The following is a 13,604-nucleotide window of genomic DNA, read 5'->3' on the forward strand; positions in this document are numbered from 1 at the left end:
TTATTTGGTAGAGAGTCCGGGCAAGCTAATACGACAGCACTCACAACCGTCAAGCACTCATGGGCGAGCCAATACATTTTTGGCATCTTGTCTTGCAGGACATTGCATTTTTCCAGACTTTCACACCAGAGGCCCTCCTGTCTGCGGTCGAGCGGATCGTGCAAGAACGCGGAGGAGAAGTGGACCCCCAGTTGATCGACGCGAGCCAAGCGACAGCGGACGTGCCGTCTCCTCCCCCTCTTGCAGCTCCGCCACCAATACCGAAGGAAAATCAACGATCAGAAGAGGACTTCGCCAACTCAGAAACTCTACCTTTTAATTTTACAGCTGCGGCAGAAGTGGCTGCATCCAGCCCGCTGACTGCTCTAATGGTGGAGGCTGACAACGCGGGGGTCCTGCCCGAATTGGCAAACGGCGGAGGCTTAATCTCCCGTTGTGTTAAGCAAGCGATTCGTGATAATTCGCCAACTAGGATGGCGCCATCCCCATCGGGTGCCAGGGATGGGCCCACGCAATTTGACGCGCGGCCACCTCCGAAGGCTCTGGCCGACGTGTGCGAGGCCAACTCGGACTTGGAGCCGGCGCAAGAATTCAAGGGGACGTTTGCCGACAGCGGCGCCGACGAACCGACCTCTGTGGAACAGCGAGCAGCATCGAAGGGCACCGGCACTGGCACGCGAAGGCGGGCGGAGATGCCCGAGCCGTCCGACATTCTGGACGGCGAACCGAATGGTGGCGATGCTGGGCTGCGGGATGACGCCGGGGCTGTCGAAACCAAAGACGCCAAAGACTTGGAGCCCCACGGGGCTCCCGCTGCTGCCGCTGCCGCCGCCGCCGCTGAGAACAAGTGGACCGCCGAGGCAGAGGAATCGTCCCCGGGCCCCTTGGCCCTGGCGAGGATGTGCGAGAACTTCGAGGGCTGGCTCGCCCGACTCGAGCACCGAGTCTCCGCTCGCGACTCCGTGAGGAGGCTCGAGTTTCCCCAATGCCGCGACGAGCTCAACGTGTTCGTGGTAACTATCGCCACGCAGCCGTGACCCTGGGAATCGCTTCACCCCCGTCGCAGTTGGCACTCCCCCAGGGAAATATTTACGCACCCGGCACGCCACATCCAGGGTGCCTCTCGCTATTGGCTGTGGATCCTAACTACGTGCCTACGCCCAGCCTAGGAGCGATTTAAAAAAAAAAACAACTTTTACGTGAAAAATGTATCCCTGGCAAATAAGGCTGGCTATTTGTGAAGGTAAAAAAGGGTTAAGGTGAGCAGCCCTGCAATCGCATGCTCGTGTCACTGCTGGAAGAATGGTCTCCACTCGGGAGAGCTGCTGCGGAGGGTATTTGGCCTGCTCTTCCACGCTGGCCAGGCATCCTAGAATGTTGCTCACACTGTACCCCCCACTACATGTGACCTGGGGACACCCATTTTAAAGCTGCTGGTTGAACAGAATACTGGAGGGTATTTAAGAAACGTGCCCCATTGCTTAAAATGTCAAGCTGGGAGATGGAATGGAACTGGTGACCTCTGGACCGCAAGTCCAATGAGCTGACGCAAAATAAACCGGAGGCTGGTTAAAATTTAAAAAAGAGAGAGAAAAAAGCTGCTGAAAGTTACGCACCCCGCTTCTCCCCCCAACCCATATTTCTCCCGCTGGTTCCTGGCTTTAACGCTGCCTGTACCCCCCCACTCTCCACCACCGCCGCCCCCTCCCTGTGTGCCAGGCAGTGCAGCACGAGGTGCAGCAGGGGCTGACGCGTCTCGAGGAGCTCAAGGTGCGGCACCGCCAGCTGCTGTGCTCCCACGACCCGGGCACCGTGGCAATGCAGCGGCCACGCGTGCAGGCCTGCAACCACCGCTGGGTGGGCCTCAAGAAGGTGGTGGCAACGATCATCAAAACCCTGCGGGTGAGCGGGGTGCCTCCTTTTCCACCGCACGACAGAGTCACGACAGAGCCACGCCGGCGCGGCCTGGCGTGGATCGAGGGAGGCACGCCCGGTTTTTTTTTTTCCACTGTAGAAACCGAACCCTGCTGCTGACATCACATGCGGTGGAACGGGCCTGTAACGCGCGTAGACGATGTGGCAATGCTGCGTGTGTGGGTCGTGCTGACGGACGTCGCGCAGTGAAAGAGTCAAGGCGCTTGTAGGTGGTGTGGTGGCCCTGTGTCCTCGCGGTTAACTGATGGACGTTGCATGCGATGAACGAGTCGAAATGCATGTAGTTTACACAGTGAGGCTGCGTTTGGCGAGTCGTTTCTAAACTTGCGCCACGCTGGGATTCTGAATGGTTGCGCGACACGCTCGTCTCTCCGTGCACTTTTGTAGCACTCTGTGGCTCAGTGGGAGGAGTTCGAGGGGGCGTGCAAGGACCTCATGGTGTGGCTCACGGAGACGGATCTGCGGCTCACAAACCTCGAGCACTTTGGCGAGTGCGAAGCGCAGGCCCGGAGCGACCAGCTCAGGGTATGGATCGTTTGTGTATTTTACCGTCTCTCAGCACGGGGACTGAAGGCCCAAAATGTCAAGTTGGGCCTGTACCAAATAGCGCTTGTGAAGCTGTAATCGGCGAGAGTAAATACGTGTCTGGATTTGAGCAAATTTTTTAAGAACGTGTGCGGGAGTGAAAAGAAACGATGGAGGTAGGAGGGCATTCTGAAGTGGAGATGCAAAGCGGCCTTTAAAACAAGTTTGCAGAATGATCTTGATTTGAAGCTTTCATGACTGCAGGAATCCATACTCTTTGGTTCTTTCGGTAAATTCACGTAGGTAGAAAAATAATAGATCACGACGTTTCGATCGCAACACAAGCAATCGTCATCAGGTGGGACAACCACAGCAAGAAAAAACTGCTGAGGTCGGCGAGAGATCTGCCGTGGCACGAGGTTATATAGGCCTTGGCAGTAGGGGGGAAGAGAGAAGGGGGGGTGGGGAAGGAGGCGGGGCAGAAAGTGGAGCCCGCACCAGCACCCGGGTCACTGGAGTAAAGTGACCCAGGTGCTACCACCTACGTGACGTTACCGAAAGAACCAAAGAGTTTGCAGAATGAGTTTGTTCATAATAAAGGTTTTTTTTGGTGAGATTGTGTAAATATAAATGTCTCGTTAACCCACCACCACCTGACAGCCTATTAGTAAGGTTTGTTACGTGCCAAATAAGCCCACAGTTGTAGATGTTGTGGGTTTACTCCCCATCACCGGTGTGCTGAAGTCGTTACTAATTGGCACGTTTTGTTTACGTGTCAAACCTTACTAATTTGCTGTGTCATGTGGTGGTGGATTAATAACATTAATTTTTTATGCTCTAACCTAAAAACCTTTATTATGAATAATATTGGTCGCGAAGGCCTACGTGTTAAGCTGAATTTTGGTCCGTTCATAGTCGTTCAGCCGTGTGCTTATAAATGCGGGTCCTCCTTCTAGAAGCGATCACCATCCGCACTGGGTTGCCACCTCTGAGATAAAAACAAAAAGGAACATTGCAATAAATGTGGAAAGTTGGACCAACGTTTTCCCGATGCTTCGAAACCACATGCCAACTTTGAACCAAATGTTCATGGCATATCATGGGAAGAAGAATATCTCACAACAGAAGAGGGGAGAACTGCATGTAAACACATTGTCTTGAGTGGTGTCTTATTATTAGTTACACAACTGACATGACACAAAACAGGACGTTTAATGCCCTGGGAAGACTTAACAGATTTCACAAGATGGCCACTATCTCTAAAAGAAAGACTATCCTGGGAAAACCTGGACAGGTGCCAATCCTGCCGATACATCATCCTCATCGGTGGATGCGTCGCTGCTTGAAGTAGCTCTGGGAGTCTTCAGCCGATGAGTCTTTCAGTTTTCCTCTTCATATTCGTTGAAATGCCCTCGGTGCCTTTACAACAGTGTCCAAGCAAAGCGAGATGTATTGAAATAAAACGATTCTCTGAATCTCACATTTTCTAAAACCGTCCTTCCCAGCATTGCAAAAGGGTTAAGCAGTTTGGTAGAAAGAGCTTACAATTTGGCACACTAATTAATTTATTTGTAAGGTGTTTTTCGGGTCGCAAAACACGTGTTGTTGTCTGACGTTTCACTCCCAAGTGCTGGGAGCCCAAACAACACACGGTGCAACCCTGAAATATGTTTATGTAATTATATACTAGAGAGCTGCACAGCACAACCGCCAAAGCCTTCACAGTTATATTTACTTTTTATTTTTATCACTTTAACATAAGTCCCAGTTGCTCCTATTGCCAGAGCTATATAAATATACTGCTTATATGAAATCCACTTTACTAGATTTTACGATGTCAGTTAACGGGGGATTATTGGTGTGATAATGGGATTTCGGTTTTGAGTTGCCGACACATGCAACGGCTAACGGCGCTGCGTAAGGATTGTGTTTTACGATTCCAAGCTGGTCTTCTGCCTCCTTGGCTAGGCTTCGCCTTGTAAAAGAGATTATAGTGTAATTGGGACTTGCCTATTAAATATAAAAAAGTACAACGGCACAAAAAAGAAGTTTCAATGTTAATGAATACTTAAGGTAATTCATGGAAAGTGAGAGTTGTTTTCTTCTTCTTCAACGTCCCAATGTTTCTGTGCCTGGCAAATTAATACTTGCCTTTTAAAACCCCCTTTGATTCATTGCTTTCCCTCTTCACATGCGTTTAACCCCCGCACCCCCCCACCCACAGGCATTCCAGGAAGAATTGGCGAAGAGGCAGGAGACTCTCAACAGCCTGCGGAAGCAGGCCGAGCGACTCGGGGAGGTGGGACAGGCCGGGCACAGGCTGGAGGAGGCCCTCAAGTACTTCACGGAGACCTCGGTCCGCGTCACCCGATACCTCGGCAGGTCTGCCAACATCTCCATGGTATGGCCAGGAGACAGCGGGGTGACCGTGTAAACAAGGGGGCCACCCCGATAGGTATGGTAGGGATTTTAATTAGGAACATCAGTGCGGTCTTTATTAAACAAATACAGTGGTTCATTATGCTTTGACGAGGAAATTAATTCTACACTTTTATTATGAATAATGGAAACTTTTTTTATCAAGACAAAAACTAAACAATAGGTGTTTAGCACATCTTGATTAGCTAATTAGATCTACTCAATTGACTTTTGTTTCTTTGTTGTCATTCTCTGATAGCCACCAGATTCTGGAGAGGGTGAGGGAAGCCCTCCAGAGACTTCCGGAGCCGCTCATGTGACGAAACCCAGGACTAGTGTCGAGCCCAATGGACCAGGTTGCAGCCAATCTCAAATTCCCAAACCCGAGCGCAGCTGTCGGCCACATGAGACCCGCGTGAGCCACCATCATCAGCCACCTGCATCGCCACTGGCGGTAATTTCCGGCAGCGTCATTGGCGACACCTCGCTCAGCCCTTTGGGATTTCGGAACTCGCCGGTGCCGGGACATCGTAGCCCCGAAGCGGTGACACCGACAGGTGACGTCGCGGGCCGGTGTCGCCGTCTCACCTCCACCCCCGTTGAAGACGCGTCGCGCAAAACCTCGGAGGAGGCCTCCGGAGGAGAACTACTTTACATGGGACCTGCAGAGCACGACTGTTCAGCAGAATGGCGGCGCGATTACGAGCCGGCATCAAGTCGGGAATCGCTCGCGTCTGACACGTGGACCGCGTCCGCGAGCGAGGACGGCCAGGAGAGTGGAGTGTCTGCGAGAACTCACGCCGAGCTGTCATTTGCTCGCGAGTCGCCCTCCGGCCTCGATTGGTCCCTGAGGCCTGCACACGCCCGTCAAGGGAGCCCGTCGCTCTCCCTGGAGTGGGACAGCTACGACGTGAGAGTGATGCCTGGCGGAGAGTTGCAGGGAGAAAACTCTTTGGGACTCGCGCCCACCGAGACAATGCCGTCGCCGGAGGAGGGCGACGCTGTGAATAGCAGAGCGAGCGGCGCATGCGGACAGGCGGAGAGAAAGGCGTGTAGGAATGAAGGCAAACGGATTTGCAGTAAGTATTGATTGAAGAGACTAAAAAACGCACACAAACGGCACCATCGATAGAAACTGTCTTGTTGCCGCAGCTTCTGTTATCATAGTGGCTGAGCACAGGCCCAAAGGCCCAATATGCCCAGTATTCCAAGTGGCTAGCAACAAACAGTACTTGGAGGTGTAATATGTGAGTAATGGTTTCTTGAGTGGTGGGGGGACGGGGGTGGTTACGTAGAAATTGGCTGCACTGTATAATATATTTTTTTAATACGGATAAAATACTGACCAACAGTACAACAAACAATATTATAGCTCGTAACAGTTAAATGTAGGTCAGGACTTTACACACAAAACCAGAGTGGAAGGCTATTGATCAAAGGTAAAAAAGAGGTAAAGATGCAGCCCTGAAATTTCTCCTTCATGCCACTGCTGGCTGAAGGGCCCCCACTAGAGGGAGCTCCAGAAAGGGCCCCTCTTGAGAGCAGTTTGCCTATTCTTCTACGCTGCCCAGATTCCATCGGAGCAAGTGTCTTTTTAAATCCTTTATATTAAGTTCGCTTGCATGCTTGCGTGCTAGCTTGCTTGCTTACGACCGTGCAAATCTTTCGGTCGTTTTTTAACCCACTTCCCGTGATCCAATCGAGCTGACATTTTCCACACAGACTCGTTGTGCGAGACAATTAATGTTCGTGAAAAAAAATTCCCAAAATTGTACACTTTTTAGGCAAAAATTTTTTATTTTACATATAATCAAATAGAACTCATTCACAGTATAAGAGCCCAGAGCGTAACCCCTCCACAGGCCGTGGCGGAGTAGCGCAGTTGGTAGCGCCCTTGCTTCCCATGCCAAAGGTCGCGGGATCGATCCCCGCGTCCTCCACTGGCGAATATATTTTAAAATCCTTTATATTAAGTTCGCTGCCATGCATATAAATTATTTATAGTGAAAAACTTTGTTTTTACGGGTTAAACTTATTACTTTACCCGACTGCACGAGACCTGTCGATCCACTCGCTGTGCTGTACCCATTTTTAAACTGCTCGGTGAATGGAGGCGTGGCCAATGAATGCGATTTCCCTACGTTTCAACTGTCGTGCTGGAAGATCAAATCGAAGCAGCGACCACCGGATGAAAAGTCCAGCGTGAAAGCCATTTACACCCTGGCAGAGTCCCGTGATATAGCTAGAAGGAAGAGCAGTTACATGGTTTTTAAGTTTAATTTATTTGAAATGCAGATTGAAATTCGATTGAATCTTCTGTGCTTCAAGGTGTGGGATCACCGCAGAATTACGTGGTAAAGTGCTTATGAGCATTTGTGCTGAGAATCAAGAAAGCGCTTTGCTCTTGTTGTTGTTTTTTGGCCAGTGCTGTTCGTGATTGCGGAGTGCAAACACACAGCAGTGGTAAGAGGGGTTCCAGGACACTGGCTCAAAGGAGTCCACAACAGTTATTTTTTAAATCTTTTATTTTACTTGCCCAGGATAGCCCGAGCCTCAAGACTTTTTTCAGAAGGGGTTCTGCCAAGTTTTGCGTGGTCGGGGGCGAAGTTGCTGTGCGTAATCCCGATTTGAATCCTTTACCGTTAAACGTTGAAGCATTGGGGATGATTTTTTTTCGACTATGGGAGGAAATTGGAAAAAATCTTGAGGAATCCTATGCATAACTGGGGGAGAAACATACAAACTCCAACCAGCAAGGCACCCGAATCCAGTCCCATTCATGCTGAGGCCACAAGCGTCATCACTGTGCCACCCTGCTGCCCCATTGGTGTGCCTGTGCATTACCGTCGTCAATATTAATGGTGACGTTTGCTGCGATGGCGATTACTTTTTATGGAGGGTAGCCAAGAATGCTTTCGGAAAGTAAAGAAATAAAATCGCAATACAGTATAGGTTTCTCTTAGCAATATGAAAAAAATGTCGAAGTTTAACCTTGGCTGCCAACGAAATGGCAGACTAGGATGGCATGCATCAAGCAGCAGCTCGGTGAATTGGCTCAAGTCATGGAAAAGCCACAAATTCCACATGCACATCTGCATCGTTACTCGTAAAAATAACTAAATTTATATCAATGAATTCGTCTCTCCACAGAAACATAGATATTCGTTTAGTGTTCACCAGCCTGTAGCGATTTCCAAACCGATATTATCCAGTGCATCACGATTATGGCACCCCCCAACTAACACCAGTGAAGCATCCATTCGGAAATCTCCGTGACTCACGTGTTGCACACTCGAAATGAAGGACGTGGGCAGGTGCTCCAAATCGAGGGCAAGCACATTTATTTATTGTGGTTAATATTAATCTTGTGAAAAACAGCACCGTCACTCTGTAAAATGCAACAGCACGTGTTACACGCAGCAATTATTCCGAGTCGCCATTAACCATGTGGCTAGTTTACACGTGCGGTTATTCATTAACCCTTTCTCTTAAACCCAATTCTACTACTGATAAACCATCTTTGTCTTTGACAATCACATTTGCACATCACTATTCGAATATTACTTTAATCCTAAGCTGTATGTCTATCTATACCATCCACTTATATCGGTATCTTACACCCATTATATGTACTGTATGTGTACAGTATACGTACTGTATATCACCATTGTACAGCTTACTACTTTACATGTGTTCTATTCTCAATAGCATTGCAAGTAGGCATACTCTGGGTACATGGGCATGGTTATAGACTAAACAGTATTAGAGTTAGAGAATTACAATGACAGTAACTAATTACAGTACATCATCCCTTTACAATGCACAGTGCTAAAACACCTCTAATTGCATATATCACAAACGAACAATTCAAAGCCAAGCTTAAAGTCTAGAACAAGTTTTAGAACATTTATATAACGATCAAAAACAACCTTTGGGTCCTTTACCTGTAAAATGCAACAGCACGTGTTACACGCAGCAATTCTTCTGAGTCGCCATTAACCATGTGGCTAGTTTACACGTGCAGTTATTCATTAACCCTGCCAGCCACCTACAGGCCCAACTCGGTCATCACATGCTGCTGTACACACATGCATTGATGCACTGCACAGCACATCAGGACTTTCACAGAACCACACTTTACTCCCTTGCTGCACAAGGACATAATTAAAAGAGTGATCCATTCCTAATGTGCCACACACGGAATGGCCGCCCTCTCCCGTGAGCGGGTTTTAATGCGTGGCCGTCATCCCGATACGCTTTAATGTATAACCAAACTAAAATATAGTCACCGTTGGCCGAAATAAAATATATACGTAAAAAAACACTTTGCGTCACTAATTTCATGAACAAAACTAGCACTGGACACCCGTTACAACCTCTAGGTTGTATGGTACAGGTAAATGTGCAGTCCTGCAATTGCTTGCCTGTGTCACTGTTTAGCAGAAGGACCTCCAATGTCGGGAGCCGTATAGCCCGTTTTAATAGAGGGTATTTCCAGCTAATCGTCCATGCTGGCCGCACGTCTTGGAAGACAATCGTTCCAAGTGGCTAGCCCACTTTTGGCCTGGCGGTCACAGCTGGCGCTGATGGCTACCGTCGCCGTTGCATTTTCAGAAAGTGCCGTTGGAGACGTCGGTGACGTCGGTGTCTGGATGGACGGCGCAGAGGCACCCAGTCACGAAAACCACCTGTTCCTGCGGAAGAAGGAGTCCACCCACATCTCCCAGGTTTGTATCATCGCGCCTCCTACAACGCGGACTGCGGTCACGTGCCACGATGCGACAGTCGGTGCACTGGACGCTGCGGGACCAGAAGGTCGCCGGTTCGATTCGATCTTGCGGCACTTTTCTAAAATTAATCCCCACCTCTGCCTGCTCGGCAGAATAAATGGGTGCACTGCAGTTAAGTGAGTCCAACTGAGTCGCAGACATTATCTTGGGAGCAACACTATTTATTATACAACAGCACGCAACACAACACGATCTACACTCAGGTCTCGAATGCCCATCTAACCATGCTACGGCAGAACTAGACACGGTTCACTATCCCGGTCCGGACCACAAGCTGGGTCCCGGACCGCGTGGCTAGAGGCTTCTTCCCGACTTAGATCTTCATAACACCAGCACACGAAGAACCCCGAGCTCCTCACGGGGCCCTCGTTATATGCCCCCGGGCTGGGGCTGGCTCCGCCCTTCGCCCCGCCCACCTTCCAGGTCTCTCGAGCTCTTTCTCGAAGGTTCCCGAGAGCTCTTTTGGACCACGTGACCACCCCGTGGCCTCCGTCCACTGGTAGCCCCCCTCCAATATCATCCGGTCACGTGTCAGCAGGTCAACCAGCATATCGTGCCCCAACGTAACCCTGGCTGGCTGACGCTCCTTCTCGCTCTCTCACCGGGAGCCCGCACCGCACACTGCTCGCGGTGCCTCCGCGCTAACCAGCACTCACCCAAGCCCCACTAGGGCTGGTACTACACCCCGTAACCCGGGCTGCCCATAATGACAACACATCCGCCGTGGCTTTGTAAGCCCCGGCACCATATAGTGACAACCACAGTCACTACACAAGTACCTTTTTTGGGGGCGGGCACACTCTCTAGAGCTCCCTAGAGTGGGGAGACCCTACCGCCAGCAGAGGCGCAAGCCGGTAATTGCAGGGGCTGCGCCTTTGGATTTTGAACCAATGTCTGAAGCACGAGACCTCCGTCAGCAAGGACAGTCGGAATTGACTTCGTCCATTTTTGGCCGCCACTCTCCACCTCATTTGTATTCCTGTTAACCCTATCGCTTACAGAGTGCCAGGACACGGTTTGGTAATTAATTCACCTCTATGGTAGCTGCACACTTGTGTTGCCCATATCATGTGCAACCAGCGCTTTCAATGGTATTACACACCGAAGACCACAGATTCATTTATTTTTTTATTTTTTTCCCACCCCCTCCCGTGATATTAAAATAATTGGCCGTGGATGTAAACCCCATCCTTCATTTCTTTAATACAGATTTGTTCAGGTTGGGTTTTTTTCCATGCAATATGCCACTGCATATTGATAGCGTTTCATAACAAAATCCCCTTGTGCAATTGGATTCTCAAGCCACATTGTTCTCATCAAGTGACGGGAAAAAATAATTAACTTGGTAACACGTACACACTCACATTATTCGGCTGCATCGTTTAGTGACAGGACACTTCATTGATATTCACGACTGCCACACTTTTGTAAATGCAGCAATGTTGTGGGATCTTTAATATCCGCAAAACAGCGGATGCTCCGCTTTGGTGATTACCCGCAGCGGTGTGTGGAAACTGACAAATTATTGGGCACGATGTATGCAGTGGAAATGGCCATCTTCGAGTAAAGTTCGTGTTTGCAGTGTTCAAGCGCAGATTTGTGCCTTGTGCTTTCTGAACCTGATCTGCGAGCTGCATGAATTGAGCTTTGAGACTCGGACGAAAAAGTATCTTCCTTTTGGTGAGGAACTTTGTGTTGACCAGTCTTGTGTAAAGCCCGTGAGAAAATGTTGATAATTAATGAGTATTGTGTTCTCACAAGCAAAACAAGGCTCTGTCTGTGTTGCTGCGCTCGAAAAAAAACACTGCCCTATTAAAAAATATTAATCATTCTTAACGACTTGCAGTTAACATCTTTCAAATAAAAGTAACAATTCGAGGACCACCATGTTGTTGTTCGCACTCCCACGGGTAATTTACGTGATTTTTCTTTTAATAACGACAGGGTGGAATGGGTGAAATACCCAACTCGCGTAACGCCACTGACTGCAATTTTACACCAAGAGCTAGTGACTGCTGCGACTGCACAAAATAGTGGTGTGGTCGCCCCTTGGGGTTCCAAGATAGACATTATATTTGGGGGGAGTGGGGCTTTCAATTTAACATTCCTGCTGAGGGAGCTGGTAGGAACGTTGGGTTGCTCGGTCAATGGCCAGGGTCAAAGGCGGCGTGGTGTATTCCGCAAATATGCCCGACTGTGAAGTCGGGCACAAGCCGGCGTGAGTAGGTTAAACGTTGAGTTTTATAAGGGCACCACGGGGTGACCAGCCCCACCCTCCCCACCCAGCCCCTCTCTACCCAGCCACTCCCCACCCTCCCCACCCAGCCCCTGCCTGCACGACGGACAGACACAATAATCCCCTGTGGGCTGGTGTAACCAAGAGGTTCCTACCAGTATAAAATCCCAATGAGATAACAGAACAGCTTCGAGATGAGAGATGTATAGAGGTAGTGAGATTAGGGGAATGTAGATGAGTGGGAAGACAACGAAATAAGTACACGAAGCAATTTGGACAACTGAATGCAACTAGGTTAATCTAATTCCAACATTATTGAGTAATATCTCATGGACAGAGCTTGATGGAAGGCAACGATTGCCTGACGTCTTTGAGAAAGGACCCAGAGCACACATCGAGAGAGTATGAGACTAAGAGAAATGCACACAGGGTATAAATGTTCATAATAAAGTTGTTTTTTTCGGTTAGGTATAGATGAGAGACATTCATTCGCTTTGATTAATCTTATTGGCTGACATTGACGACATCACATTTACCCCTCTTCATTTAAGACGGACACAGGAGGATTTCTCCACAACCCTGGCTGTCACCTGATGAGGCTGGTTGTAGTTATCGTCGAAGCGTAGTACTCCAACAAGCCGGTGTGCTGAAGTAGTAACTAATTGTCACGTTTTGTTGACCTGACAAACCTTACGAATTGGCTGTGTTGGGTAGTTGCGCGTTTAATGACACATTTATATATTTATGCGCTTTAACCCAACAACAAAACCCACTATTATGGATATTGATCGTGAAAGCCTGTGTTAAACTGACAATCTCTGTGGAGAGGATACTTTTAATTTGCATGGGTTTTTTAGGATATGAATTTGAGCTGATATTGCACGTACCGTTTTTTTTTCATGAATCCATGGGTTTTAAGTAATTTCATGAAGTTTAATTTTTGTGAAATGCAGATCGAAATTTTATAAAATCTCCTGTAATTCAGGGTGTGGGATCGCCACAGAATTCTATGGCAAAGCGTTATCAGCATTTGTGCTGAGAATCAAGACAGAGCTTTGGTCTTGTTGTTTTTTTGGCCAGTGCTGTCCATGATTGCTGAGCTCAAACACAGAGCGGTGATTGAGGGTTCCAAGCCACTGACTTACTGGAGTCTACAACAGTTCTTAATTTTGTATCTTTTATTTAATATTACTGGCCCCTTGAGCAGCGGCTAGGGGCTCCCTCGGCCCCGAGATTTAGTTTGCTTATGCCGAGCGCCGCCACCACGGCTGGTCTACAACGTCTGTGACGGTGGAGCTCCTGTGCCAGACAAGAAGACAACAAGTTGTGTTTGGCACAATGGTGCGTCTGAGTCGCGCACACTTGGCTACAGTTAGAGACACTGCCAAGAGCGTGTGGCATTACCATTGTATGCCGCTCTAACACCCAACTACGGTTTATGCCACTAGCCCATTGAGCCCTTCCCAATCCCTCTGCGAACTTTGCGCGCTGTCCGGGGCTCGCGTTGCCTGTTAGCGACACAATAAATGCTTTCTCCCTCCAGGAGCGATGAAATGCGTATGTGTGCGTATGTTGAACTTCTTTCGCACCATACGTAGCCCACCGCACTAATTGGTGGTGCAGGAATGAAAGTGGGTGCGAGGACCGATTTATTTAGAAATCGTGGCTGATTTTATGCCAATTATTTTGCTGAATCTCAC

The 13,604-nt window shown here is 48.9% G+C and overlaps 1 protein-coding gene across 3 annotated transcripts in view; it reads left to right on the forward strand.

Annotated features, from left to right (window-relative positions):
* The window catches only part of LOC144944024 (uncharacterized), a 62,398-nt gene that overhangs the window by 38,964 nt on the left and 9,830 nt on the right, over positions 1-13,604 (forward strand). For 2 of the 3 annotated variants that reach the window (XM_078872029.1, XM_078872030.1), the window contains 6 exons: positions 99-1,013; positions 1,720-1,902; positions 2,323-2,460; positions 4,685-4,861; positions 5,138-5,957; positions 9,493-9,605. In XM_078872029.1, coding sequence (XP_078728155.1) covers positions 99-1,013; positions 1,720-1,902; positions 2,323-2,460; positions 4,685-4,861; positions 5,138-5,957; positions 9,493-9,605 — 2,346 coding nt within the window. Of the gene's footprint in view, positions 1-98; positions 1,014-1,719; positions 1,903-2,322; positions 2,461-4,684; positions 4,862-5,137; positions 5,958-9,492; positions 9,606-13,604 lie in introns of those variants that run through there. The other variant, XM_078872031.1, reaches the window with a different exon arrangement.

Source organism: Lampetra fluviatilis, chromosome 33, assembly GCF_964198595.1.
Source record: "Lampetra fluviatilis chromosome 33, kcLamFluv1.1, whole genome shotgun sequence".
In the NCBI taxonomy this organism is placed as follows: domain Eukaryota; kingdom Metazoa; phylum Chordata; class Hyperoartia; order Petromyzontiformes; family Petromyzontidae; genus Lampetra; species Lampetra fluviatilis.